Here is a 14,357-nt window from a genome sequence, read left to right on the forward strand (position 1 = left end):
TTAGAGCTCTATGCAAAAAGGTCAGCTGCGGAGAGAATGCACATGGTTCCGGTTTCTTTGGAGAATGACGTATTTATTCTACTGTTATATGCATGATTATTGTATTAATTGATTAGTGAATTGACAGTGTGTTTGTTACTGTGTGGGAATTTACTGAATACTATTATCTGCTTTGATCTGTGACCAGCATGTTTCCGTCGTTCTTTTTTGTGTGTCGTAGACCGGGTGGTGGGGTTGGAGTAAATGCTTATCTCGCATCACAATCCAACGCGAATAAAACCCAACTGGCTAGCTAGCTAGGGCGCTGTGCTCCCTCTTTAAACTTTGACATCTGCGGCATGCGGTCTAGTGGTCTAACTACGTTATGGTTTAGTGCCAGATTCCCTAGGTAGTGCCAACCGCGGAGCACAGGTAGATGTCAATTTTTTTTTAGGAATACAGCGTTCCAGTTACTGGGTCTGCTGTTGTTTGTGTGTGTGTACTTGTAATATTAACATAATAACAATGAATAATATAATATTAATAATATAATGATGATGATTTAATTATGGCATGATAATTATAAATGCAGGTTGGATAATTTGCAGGCACCAGCTTCCTTTTTTTTTTGGACATCCTTTGTAGCTGGATAGATTTAGATGTAGATGTAGTACTGCTACAACAAAATGCAGATGTAAACAAATTTTAAGGAGTACAGCGCCCCAGCAGTTATGGCAGTTATATACTTTGGGCGCTGTACTGCTTTTTCCGAAATTTTGTCATTATATTATAGCTAGTATGACCGTCAATGACAACATTTACAGCGCCCCAGACTGGGTCTGGCAGTACACTGTTGGGTCTACTTTTTTTACAATGTTATTTTATTGTAAATGAAACTTAGTCCTTGGTTCTTAGGCCTAGGGGCAGCACTGGACAGTGAACTCTGACTGTTTTCCGACACTTGACTTCTAGCCTTAGCAATTTAACAAAATAAAGATGTCATTATAATGTTATTAATGATAATGTTTTGTTATAGTCTGGTTTTGCGCTATAGACCCAGTGTTAGATTCATATATAAATATAAATAGCGCCCTCTTTTGTTAAATAGCTTATTTCACCATGGCTGTCTAGCAGAAATAAAAGCTAAGTTTAAAAGCGTATAAAAGTTAAGTCTGTCTCAACCTCCACCTTATTTATATGGCAATAGTGAAGACTCTACATTTTATGCGCTGTGAAACTTCGCTTTTATTTCTGCTAGATAGCCTTGTTGGTGAAGTAAGTTAGTTGACAATAGAGGGCACTATTTATATATGTAACACGAGTCCTTTTGAGACCATTTACAATTTCAGACTTTATTATTTCCCTTGCCCTTTCAAAAACTAAGCATACAGCACAGGCCTGAGGAACCATGTCGGAGCATAATCCTCTACTCATTCCGTTCATCAGTCTCATTTTAGGTCATAAGAAAAGTCTTCTTTATTTCATCTTTTTTTTTGTGTGCAGGGAGATCTGCTAATGTGCTAAACAACATCACCAGAGTTAGCTCCGCCCACTTTTCAACACTTTTGACCAATTGGAATCCCGTACCATCATGATTGACAAGTTGAGTAGCCTAAAGTTGAGCACCAAGCAATGGGTGGTCCTTGGCATAACAGTCCCAACCTCAATGTTCCTTCTATATCTCCTCTTGAAGAAGCAGGATGAAGGTAATTCATTATTTCCCGGTTTAGATGTTCTGCACACAAGCTTTTTATAGAAATTGGAAGGTATGTAGGAATCGAATATGAACAGCGAATTTGCCCTTATTGTAATTTGGAGGTTGAAACTGAGATCCATTTTTTACTCAATTGTCCATTGTACAGTGTTCTTACGGAACAATTAATGCTTAACTTTGTGAGTGGAAATAATTCACATTTTCAGCTGTTTACTAACAGTGAAAAAATTGAATTTCTACAGAGTTCTACAGATATATCTTTTATTAATTGTGTTGCCAAATTCGTCTTTTTATTAATGAACTTAAAAGAAAAACATAATGTCTGATTGCCCCTGTTGACTTTATTTTTCTCCTGCCAATGTATATTAAAATAATTCAGGTTTAAAATGTTGATGTAACCCTCCCCAGGGTTAAGGGGTGTGTTCCAAGTTGGATTAAAAAACAAATGCATGAATGAATGAATTATTACACTCATTTTCAAGAAGTATTTTTTTGTAAAAAAAAATAATTAGCTCCATCAATTTTCTAGCTAGATTTATGGATGTCTTCAAAAGAACTGTATCCTAATTTCTAGCTTTTATTATATAACTGACATATAGATCCTTGTCATTTGATTGGTGGAACTTACTTCACGTGACATTCACTATTACTCCCATCCACACCGGCGATCAAAAAGACCTATTCGCCCATGGGGAATAGCATTTCCCATTCAACAGTTAGGATCATCCTTGTTCCCAATGTTTTTGAGCAGTACAGCGCTGCCGCGCCGCTGCTAAAACAAAGGAGCACCTGTGCAAAAGGTTGTGATCCGATTTGTGCGTTGTTGCCGCTACGCGGCGCTATATGATTTTTGGTTGTCAGTAATTTGTGTGATTTTTCATAATGTTATACTTTTAAATTACATCAAATGACAAGGATCTATGTGTCAGTTATATAAAACAAATATTGAGTGGCTTTAATTCGTGGAATGGAAGGAATATTATCGCTCGGTAAAATTTGGACTATTCCATTTCACTCGGCTTCGCGCCGAGTGAAATGGAACAGTCCAAATTTTACCTTGCGATAATATTCCTTCCATTCCACTCTGAGCCACTCAATATTTGTATACTATTTGCAGTTACACCATGTGAATATCTCTTTTGAGCAGTGCTGATTCTGAAAAGAACTGGTGGCTTAATTACTAAACGTTTCAATCATTATGCTCTTCAGGAGACCAGAGCATTGATAGAAACGTTTAGTCGTTAACCACTGATTCTTTTAAGAACCAACCTTACTCAAAAGAGATATTCATATTGGTGTTATCGCAAACCTGTCTTTAGTTATTCTTCCACCATGCAAAGTTTCAAATCCTACTTATCTTGATTTCTCTTTGCGTTTTTTTGTGTGTGGAATGTACTGAATAAACAGTAACAATGAGTTTTGGTTTTTTTTAACAGAGGAGAATTATCGCCCGTCGAAGGATCTTGCGAGGGGTCCGCAACTGACCATTGAGATGACCGTTCCTTTTGATAAAGTAGGAGCTGTCATCGGTCAACAAGGTGTCACAATTAAAAAGGTAAGAAGACTAACTTCAGGCTTTTTTATTTAGCACAAAAATAAGCTGGAATATTACATGTGTACAGTTTGTGATTGTTCTTAAAGACATTGGACACTATTGGTAATTGTCAAAGACCAGTCTTCTTACTTGGTGTATCTCAACATATGCATAAAATAACATCGTGGAAAATTACTTCTTTCTCGAAAACTACATCACTTCAGAGGGAGCCTTTTCTCACAATTTTTTATACTATCAACCTCTACCCATTACTCGTTACCAAGTGAAGTTTTTTGCTGATAATTATTTTGAGTAATTACCAATAGTGTCCACTGCCTTTAAAACAAGCAAACAAATGTTATGTGATGTTTTCTGCTCATGCAGCTTTTTAAAATGAGTAAATATCTGTGCTTATCAGTTCAAATGACACATTTCAGATTCAAGAGGAAACGTCTTGCCGGATTAAGTTCCAAAACGAGGTTGGACTGGAGGACAAAGAAGATCGTCATCTGGTGAGTCAATCTTAGAGTCTCCAGAAAATTCCCCCCGAGTGCGGATAATTTGATTGCTTTTAAAAGGCACTGGACACCTTTGATTAATGTCAAAGACCAGTATTCTCACTTCGTGTATCCCAATATAGGCATAAAATAAACAAATGTGTGAAAATTTGGGCTCAATTTGTCATCGAAATTGCAAGAAAATAATAAAAGAAAAAATATCCTTGTTGCACAAATGTGTGTGCTTTCAGATTCCTGACTCAAATATTTGAGTGAGAAATAACCTCTCTCTCAAAAATTGTGCTACTTCAGAGGGAGTTTTTTCTTACAATGCGGTGGGATTCGAACTGGGGTCCACAGAGGTAAAAGCAGGGAAATAAACCAATGAGCAAACCTGACCCCCCCCCCTAATGATGAGACACTAGGCAGTTTCCTGTTGTTGAAGTTACCAGTTGCCACCTTTCTCACCAGCATAAAAATATGTCTGTCTCTTTCCCTCTGATTGCAATTGGTTTGATTTGATTTGACTTTGATTCAGGTGGTTCGTGGCAAACCTGAAAGCGCCCTCATTGCTGAGCAGTTAATCCGCAAGATCATTACGGAGCCGTCCGCGATACAGACATTTGAAATGATGATACCACAATGGGCCATTGGTAAAATAATAGGTGAGATTAAACACTTACCCCTTCATCCCCCCTCCCACCACATCTCTAAGTTCACATTGTTGCAACTGGTGCCCTACTCATTTTTTGCTTAGCAAAGAAATTTGCTAAGCATTAGTTTTGCTTAACAGCTTTATGAAATTGCTCCCTGCTGGGATCATAGAGCCGTATAGCTGGACCATTTGGAGCTAATCATTACTGGTCCTCAGGGCCCAGTTCCATAATGCTATTAAGCAGGAAATTCCGCTAAGCAAATTTCTCAGCTAAGCAAGAAATGACTGAGGTACCAGTCGCAGCAATGGTGACTGTATGGTGTTCTGGCTGGTAACCTATTTTTGCTAAGCAAAACGTGATTTGTGCTAAGCAAGCTTTTGTGCTTATTGCTTAATGAAATTGGGCCCAAGTGTTTTGACTGGCTACTGTCCAGTGATCCACTATTCAATGAGGACTGTAGCAGTGCAATTCAGCAAATGTTCAGCGTTTTTTCATCATCAATGATGTTCGTTTTTTTGTACAAGGTCGTAATGGTGAGAATATACGCAGTCTGTGCCGAGCCAGCAAGGCCAGAATCAACATTGAGAGAGATGATAACAGACGAGACCCCACAGCTCTACGCCAATGTGTCATCAAAGGAACAGTGGATCAGATACAGTACGCCAAGGTAGAGTTTAGAAACTACTCATTGACATTTTTCATCTGTAGCAATGTGGGAAAGGCTGCCATGCGGGGGCCCAAAAAAATTCCCTCTAAGTGGTCTGGCTGGCTAGTTCAGTGTTGGAAAGCACCCCTGTTTAATGTGAATTAATTATGGACAAGTGACAAGCCGACAGACTAGTGAAACGACTAGCTAATTGGCCCTGCTGGCTTTAGTCACTGAAAAGGTTAAATTAGAACCCTGAAGTATTCTCTATCTTTCCTTATATTACAACTTCTTCGTTTAGTTAAGTTGCTTCCGTGCTGAAATTGAAGAGTAGCCGATGAGTAGCTGATGGACTCGAAAGAAGAGGTAGCTTCAGTGCTGAATTTGTCATTTCACTTTCCAACTTGCTTCTTCCGACAGGGTTTGATAGAAGAAGAAATCGCTCTTGAGGAGGCCTACAGGCACAAGCTGGAGAATGCGTCCGCCAATCGGAAACAGAGAGGCTCCAAGATGTCTAAGGTGGCAGGAACCTCCGACGAGGACGAAAGGTTTTCCGAGTACCCCGAGGCAGCCACTAATGAACTTACCAAAGGTCAGTGTTCATGAAAACAGAAAATGAAAGGTTTTCTGAGTACCCCGAGGCAGCCACCAATGAACTAACCAAAGGTCAGTGTCCATGAAAACAGAAAATGAAAGGTTTTCCAAGTACCCCGAGGCAGCCACCAATGAACTTACCAAAGGTCAGTGTTCATAAAAACAGAAAATGAAGAATCTTGGAGAAGAACTTAATCCTTGATTCTTACAGAAATAGCAGATTTCAGATGGGGGCAAATATGAACTTTTGACATGACTTCCCACAAATCAGGGCTCGAAAAAACCACTGGATCACTTGAACATCAGTAACCGGAGGCCTGTACATAACATTGATTTATCTCCTTCAACAGATCAATCCTCGCCAAAGTATCAAACTATGCAAGTGCCTGACCAGCAGGAGTTTTTCAGTGTCTACATGTCGGCCGTGGAGCACGTGGGTCACTTCTGGGTTCAGGTCCTAGGAGAGAGGGCGGGGTCCCTGGACCTGTTAGTACAGAGCATGACTGAGTACTACTCTCAACCAGTTAACCTACAGGTAAGTGGATGTTTTTTCCCATAAAAGTACTATAGCGTGTCTTGAGACACTCTCTTAAGGACCTTGTCACTCGAGGCAAATTTTACAAGCAACTTGGAGGCAACCAACTGCAGTGCATGCTACAGGACCACTTTGGTAGCACAGGGAACTATATTATCTAGCATTTTTGCATAGCAAAATATTTTGACTGAAAAAAATATGTGCACACTGAATGGTTATGCATGTACTGAGTAGCAAATGATAATTTTTTGGTAGCAACTGACACATTTTGCATAGCATTTTGCTCTGCTATACAAGGGAAATCGTTCACTGTAGCACATGAGTAACTTTCCAAACAATGTCTTAAGATCCCCAAGAATAGTATGACAACATTCAAATGTGAATGAATTTGTTTTCGTTGAGATAACCTGGAACTGGTTGTCGACTGGTTACATAGCATCATGTAATGGTTTACAAGGTGCTGTGGCGCAGTATGCAGCCGATCAAACCAGGAATGCCGGGGCAAACCCCTTCTCTTTACGATAAGTACACTGGATTACAAAACACACGGGACCTACGGCTTTACATGTACGTCCCATCCGAAGAACGCACCAATAATGGTGAAGTATCTTACTTTGCGACACATGCATCATGACTGGGACTGGAAACACACATTCTGCTAATCAGAAACACCAGAGCTTGAGTCCGACAGTCTTATCTGCTCGGCCACAACACAGTTGTGAACATGTGCATATTTCCAAGAACAATGGATTTACCCAACACTTCCAACTAGCCTCACCAAAAGTCATCCATTGATCTCAAATTTGATTACCTCCGACCTATCCTGTCTTTCAGGCTTGTAAACCAGACACCCTATGCACCGGTGACATCATAGCGTCTCCATTCCAAGATGATGAGTCTTGGTACCGTGCTCGCATCATTGGTTTCTTAGAGGACGGTGAAGTGGATCTCTACTACGTCGACTTCGGAGACAGTGACAAGATGCCGAGAGATAGCTTATGTAGTTTAAGGTGAGAAAAATTGCCTGAATCTTTTCATCCCCAGGATTTCTTCCTTGGTGTTTTTCAAAACTATGGGGGAACTCAGGACCCAAGTTTCTGAATGTTTGGCGTAAGCACGCTGCGTTGAAATAATGTCTCCAGAACGTTTTCTACTTGGTACTTATCTTGGTTTTAAAAGCCCATCTATGCAATTTGGAGCAACGCAAGCAATTGGACACCATTTCTGAGTTCTCTATTTTCTTTTATATACTCAGGAGTGATTTTCTTAGTCTTCCTCATCAAGCAGTTGAATGTTGCTTAGCCGGTGTCCAGCCTGTTGGTAAGTTTACTTTCATCCTGATTCATAAAAAGTAACCAAGTAACCTACAAAGAGTAGTTACTTGTCAAGTGCGATTTATGGAGACACCATCCAATACATCTCTCGAGGGGGGGGGGGGGAAGCATTTTCTTGGAAGTAATCAGAACATACTGATCGAAACGTTGAGTTGTTAAACTACTGGTTTTTCTCAGAACCACCACAGATCTTTAAATAAATCTCTTAAAAAAGATATTTATGACATGGTGTCTCTGCAAACATCACTTGATTGTAGCTTCATCAAGCAACATTTTCAAATCCCACCTTTTTGCTAACTTGCTTCCTTGCACACCTGGCATGAGCTTGTACATGATGATGGCTCACTTTGACTTCCAAACTTGTGGGTACTTGAACAGGCGGGTGATATCTCAAGATTTTTCCCGATTTAAGGATTTTCTCAAAAACTCCTTGAGCATCAAAATTTTCTTACAAAAGTTTGCAAAGGGATACAGAAAGATGCACAGGGGTCGATTTCACAAAGGTAGTCCTAACTTAGGACTAGTCCTAAGCAATGCTAAGAGATAGGACTGGTCCTAAGTTAGGACCAGTAACTCATCCTAACTTAGGACTGGTCCTATCTCTTAGCATTGCCTAGGACTAGTCCTAAGTTAGGACTACCTTTGTGAAATCCACCCCAGAGTCTGTAAACCTCCTGAGCTGTAACATTTGGGAGATCGAGGGTCTAGAATAAGGTGGATACAAGGCCTGGAAGCCATATTTCAGGAATCTTCACAATCTTCAAACCTCATTTCCTGCTCACCACTCTAGCTCAGAATTTATAATCCCATAAATGGAGAATGGTGACAGTGCACACAGAATTTTTTGGTAAACACATCCATGCAATTACTCCGATGTCGTTACTCAGGACTTATTTATGGTCTATCTATACAGAATCTGAGTGGTCGGATGTAGCTGTGGATCTCTTTGAGGATCTGACGTATTGTGCCAAATGGAAACCACTAATGGCCAAGATTGTCACGTACCATCGAGTAGAGGGCGGTACAACAACCTGTGTGGACCTGGTGGATACAAATGGAACTCAGGTACGACTACATCTGTGTATGAAAAGCAATAAAACAATCCCTTAACCCTTTAAAATTACCCTTTTTTGAGAATTTTGCATTATGTGATCTGGTTTACTCATAAACTGGTTAACATTATACACCACTATAAAGCATTCATTATACAATTGTTGCACGCTGTGACGGGTTCCATGGCGTTTTGTACACTCGAGGGGGGGAAATGGCACCCGAGGCGAAGCGAGTGTACAAAACCCATGGACCCCAGTCACAGCGTGCAACAATTGTTTTGTTATACCTTCGTATAGTTGTTATTCCTCTTCTCGAAGTTCTGTCATCTTCTGTCAACATTGTTATGACGATCCATTGTTTAATAAGCAGACGAACAGGAAACAATTCCCTCGAACCCGTGGTTGTTTCGTACACAGCGCTGGAAATCGACCAATGCCGGGAACGAACAAGGTGATGTACACCGGTGTACATCACTTTTCATGTTACCCGGCCCGTCGAGCCACGTATCATGCGTTTTTGTTGCGTGTCACATGATTGGTTCTCGACCAATCAAACTTCACAGTTTGTTACCGAGGTATAACAAGCGTATTTGTTGCACGGCACTTGATTGGTTCTCGACCAATCAAACTTCACAATTTGCACAGAGGTATAACAAGTATAATTGTTTAACTCCCACAAGGTTTTGGAAAAAAGTTATGGCAATTTTTCAATTTCATATTTCATCGGTCACAGATTACTGATTTTACATAGGGTCGAATTGAAAGCAAAAAGCCTGCCCACCATAGCAAATGTTTATAAACCACACCCGCTTGGGTAGCTTGTAAGACAATATTATGCGTCTTGCTCTGGCCTGTGCCACACACAAATGATGTATCCATCCAACCTGAGAAAACTTATTTACATTTTGTATTGTAAAATTGTGTTTTTCGGTGAAAATCAGGCTATGCAATATGTCTTTATTTATTTTGTCTTTTATTTATTTTACTCATTGTTTATGTCTATTATAATACTTTGTTTAATTTTACCCGGTGAATTTGTAATATGTGTGTATTTATTTTCTTAATGTGTATGTTTAAAAACTGTTCTTTTACTTTTTTAAATCTTGAAGAGGAGATTGGAAAAAAACAAACAGTCTTAAACAAAATACGTTTCAACTTTATCCCTCGTCAGGATGTTAACATCGCAAACGTTTTAGTGGAACGAGGCTATGCAAAATTTACCCACCAGAAGAGCTCAACAAGGAACACAACCAGAGAGAGAAGTTATCCCCCTCCCCCTCAGTCAGACAATGGACCAGCCCACTTACCAGTTGAAACACTGACCGTTCCACTTGAGATGGGGGAGTTGATGCTGGACGATGATATTGAAGAATTTGTCGATGAGGGAACAAGAACTGGCTGACATGTGGGGAAAAAGACGGTGCTATTTTTATGGAAACTTGTTGCGTTTTACTTACCAAAGAGACTTTACTTTAAATGCTGCTGGTACCTCCATGTTTCCAGTACTCTGTGTTTGTCTGTATTTTCAGAAACATTTCTCAGGTTTTGATCACATCTCAAGGGGGTGTGGCGCCCGGAGAGGGGATGGGGTAGGGTTTGGGGTGTAACACCCTCTAATTTTTTTTACTTAGTTATGAGGTTCAGTTGGCAAGTAAAGCACTCAATCAAGTAGAACAAGTATTTTCAGATGAATATTTTGTCATTTTGTCGACAAAAGTTTATTTTATTTTCTGTTGTAAGCAAACTACTTTGCAAAATAAGATTGGTTGCTTTTGGCACTATTGAATGCAGTGGGAATCCATGCTGTGGGCACCAGTGAAGTAGTGTTGGAGTACTCGTCGGCAAGTCCGCAAAATTACTTCCACTGTGAATTTTTTTTTCTTTTCCTTTCTCCATGCTTCCACATACCAAATAGATTTGCTGGTATAGGCCATTGGGCTTCCATACATTTAAAGATGGTGCCTTTGCTCTGCTTCCAGAAAATCTCCATAGGCATACACCGTGCAGGGCTCAATTTGATAGAGCTGCTTAAGCACAAAAAGTAGCTGAGCTCGAACAAGAAATAGGTAACCAGCCTCGGCATCATCTTTCAAAAAGAGAAAAACGAAGCTACAACAAATTCCTTTTGGCGAAAATCGGGCCGTGCAACTTGTTGCCTGTCAAGTTTTAGATTGTATGAAGATTGTAAATAACTGTTAATTCCCAAAAGATTGTGATGCAATTTTTTTTATTTTTAGTTGAATGATGTTTGTTTATGGTGCTGGAGAACTGCATTTAACCTTCCAAAGGCTTTGCTTGCTCCACACTGACCCAACTCACATCTCACACCCTCAGCTAAACCAACGAATAACAATTTGTGATACTTATTTTAATTGTTTTGGCCTCATCCCGGCAAGGGTTATCTAATTAAAATAACACATGTTTCTTCCGTGCAAGATACTGAATTTGTTGAACTTTCTATGATTAGAATAACATTGACTATGCATGGATTTGCAGGAAGTTTTGCATGCGATGATATCTCAGTCCATTTTGACGTTTTTTCATTGGATTTTTTTTCTGCCATTGATTTTAAAGCATTTTTGCATGAATTTTTAACTTGGTCCATTTTGAAGTCATCTTCAGTGAGTTATTGGGACATAAAGTTTAGTTCTTCTGTGTCAAGTTGTGTTCTCAGCCAAATATGTCGGGAGAGAATGTCCCCAGATCTCCCTGTCCTTCATGCATGTAGATATTTCGTCTGTTATGGTTTCACAAAGCCGGTGTCCCTGCGTAGTATGTCTACATATAGTAATAATTTGGGGGGCTATAATCATCCTTACTCGCAGCTAAGAGCTGAATTGCGAAGGACGCGGCTACAACATGTTCGAGAAGCAGGCATGCAAGGGCGCTTTTGGCTGCCAGCCACATCAACCCATAATGACCACAGAGCACAGCCAGTGTTTGATTTTTCCCGAGGGAGCAAAACCGGATAGTCTGGAAAACCCTCGTGGCACAGCAGAGAACCAACGCACAACTCAACTCACATATGGCCCTGGCCGGGGATCGAACCGGGGTCACCTTGGTGAGAGGCGAGTGCTTAACGCACAAGCCAACCATGCCACGAATGCCATATGAAAGGCGACCCACTTCTCTGGTCTTGACTCTGCTTATGCTCCTAAAAGCACAAGCTTGTTGCCAGAAGGCTCAGGGTGACGATATGAATTGGGTTAGTGGTCTTCTCTCCTGGGGTTGCAAAAATGAGGAAGTGCAATTAGTTAAAGAGACTTCCTAAACTTTGGTTCAGATTTTCAGAAATTTGTTGTCAGCAATGACTCCCCCCCCCCCCCCCCGAGGCAGATTTCGCAAAATGCTAAGATTGGGTGAAACTGTGTATAAGTTTTAATTGCTTTTAAGCAAAGTGTGATGGCAATGATGGCATTGACAACACTTCAATCAACCAATCAATCAACTGTTAAATTTATAAGGCGCTAATTCAACAGTCGTTGCTCATAGCGCTGTACAGTAGGCTTTTGAAAAAAGATGAGATTTAAGCAAAGTTTTGAAATTTGCTAATGAATCTTAGGACTTAAGACGAGTCCCAACCCTGCACTGTAGCATGCAGACCTTAAGATTAATTCTAAGTTGGGAAGAGTTACTTGTCCTAACTCGAGATAAGACGAGGCCTAACTTTTTGTGAAATCGACGGCAGGGCTATTATATTTAGGACCCAGTCCACATTTAAGTGCCACACATAGGAGCCATACCTCTTGTGTATTAAGTGCCTGCACTGTAAACTGTACAGAGTAATTTTGTCTCTTTTGCGAAGCAGTAGTTTGAATAAAAATATGTTTTTTAAGGTTATTTACACAACATTGTTGTTTCTGCAGTAGAGCAAGCCACTTTGGTCTACACTTTCGCAAGCGAAAGATATTGTTGTAGGTCTGGACCTCCAACAAAATTTAGCATATTATTCGAGAAGATTTCACGAGGGACCTAGGATAGTCCAAATGTTGTCCTTTCAAACACAGTGCAATTTGTAAAATTGTATATACCATGCTTAAATAAAGCAAGGGACCCCAGATAAATTGTCGTATGTGAAAAGGTCTGATGTCTGAGAAGATTTCACTGGGAACCTTGGACAGTCCATTTATTGTCCTTTAGCACAAAGTGCATTATGTAAATTTTACAACCATGCTAAATTAATCAAGGGACTCCTGCTATATTGGAGCAAGCCATCATAAAGCAGTTTTTGACTATTTATTTTAAGTTAGTTTATAACCATGGAGTTATTTAAAGGAACAACGTTGCCTTGGATCGGACGAGTTGGTCAAAACAAAAGCGTTTGTAACCGTGTTTTATAAAATGCATATGGTTGGAAAGATGTTTTAAAAGTAGAATACAATGATCCACACAAGTTTGCCTCGAAATTGCGTGGTTTTCCTTCTACTGTGCGACCTAACATGGTCGGCCATTTATGGGAGTCAAAATTTTGACCCCCATAAATGGCCGACGTGTTAGTCGACAAGGTAAAAGGAAAACCAAGCAATTTCGAGGCATGTTTGTGTGGATCATTGTATTCTACTTTTACAACATCTTTCTACCCATATGCATTTTATAAAAAACGGTTACAAACACTTTTCAAAGACCAACTCGACCGATCCAATGGCTCCTTGATGTAACTGAATTCTTTGCAAGTAATGTATTCTCAATTGACTGCCGTCTTGACCACAAGAGGGCGCTTTCAACGATTAATTAACTCGCATCACAATTACAGTTATATCTCATTTTGACTCCCTGTATATTTTATTATTGTATTAATGGTTAAATAAATATTATAACAATAAAAAGACAACTTGTTTCAATTGTTTTGCATCGCGTACATTTGAGTCACAACTGCCCTCATGCTATAACAACAATAGCAAATTGCAATTAGATTGTGTCAGTTTATAGCATTTAGTTCAAGCATCAAGTTTTATCAATTTGTTTAAATATTAATAATAACAGTAATTAGAGAGCTCATCACTGGATAAGGAAAACAATACATTTAGCAGAGCAAATAAATAGAGGCATAATTCATTTGTGAGTAGATGCTTTTTAATATAAGTTCTGAAGTCTAAAAGGGATTAGCCAATCTATGAAATTTGTGAAGACATTGCCCCAAGCATGGAAAAGTTTCTGAAGTATTTAGCCCATAAAATTGTTCCAATCCATGCACGTATAGGCTATGTTTGAATAAATTGAATAAATTCTTATAAGTTTGTTAAAAAGTTTGTGAACGGTGGTTATCATTAGTAACAAATAAAGATAAAACAATGCAGTTTCTTTTATGACCATTTGTTTTTGTATGACTTCTTATTTGTGTTGGTTTGTTTGTTTGTTAATAGTTTTTTAAATAAATTGTATATGTGGGGCATTTGTTTGGGTTGTTTCTTGTCGGGTGTTTTTTTTTTATTTTTTTTTTATTTTTTAAGACATCTGATCTCCTAGAAAGTTATTTGCCATTAAGAATTAATAACAAAACATGCAGCTTTCTGTTTGAAATTTCTTACACAGAGTCAGTCAAACCCAGATAGAACTTCCTGGAAATTCACTTATTCAAGACCATTTTTAATTTTTTTTTGTTATTCACACAGTTAAATGTCTCCCCCCCCCCGCCCCCAATGATAAGGGACCACAGGAAGAATCGAGAGCCTATAGATTGTCACATTTCATACACCGTACTTTCTCTTTTTCGCTGGTATTACGATCGTATAATTTGATAAGAACGAGTTGTACGTGATACCAGTCTGACCGGTCAAAAGCAATGTAGTTTGGTGATTCATTCTTCGTGTACAAAA

The 14,357-nt window shown here is 39.3% G+C and overlaps 1 protein-coding gene across 1 annotated transcript; it reads left to right on the forward strand.

Annotated features, from left to right (window-relative positions):
- Nucleotide 1: 1 nt before the first annotated feature.
- LOC139937173 (tudor and KH domain-containing protein-like) lies at nucleotides 2-12,967 on the forward strand. Its single transcript, XM_071932226.1, has 12 exons — nucleotides 2-69; nucleotides 1,483-1,685; nucleotides 3,130-3,248; nucleotides 3,665-3,739; nucleotides 4,263-4,389; nucleotides 4,905-5,047; nucleotides 5,447-5,618; nucleotides 5,971-6,155; nucleotides 6,990-7,165; nucleotides 7,411-7,475; nucleotides 8,403-8,554; nucleotides 9,713-12,967. Exons 2-12 carry the CDS (start codon nucleotides 1,571-1,573, stop codon nucleotides 9,941-9,943), a joined length of 1,560 nt encoding a protein of 519 aa, XP_071788327.1. The 5' UTR covers nucleotides 2-69; nucleotides 1,483-1,570; the 3' UTR covers nucleotides 9,944-12,967.
- The last annotated feature ends 1,390 nt before the right edge of the window (nucleotides 12,968-14,357 follow it).

Source organism: Asterias amurensis, chromosome 5 (genome assembly GCF_032118995.1).
Source record: "Asterias amurensis chromosome 5, ASM3211899v1".
In the NCBI taxonomy this organism is placed as follows: Eukaryota; Metazoa; Echinodermata; class Asteroidea; order Forcipulatida; family Asteriidae; genus Asterias; species Asterias amurensis.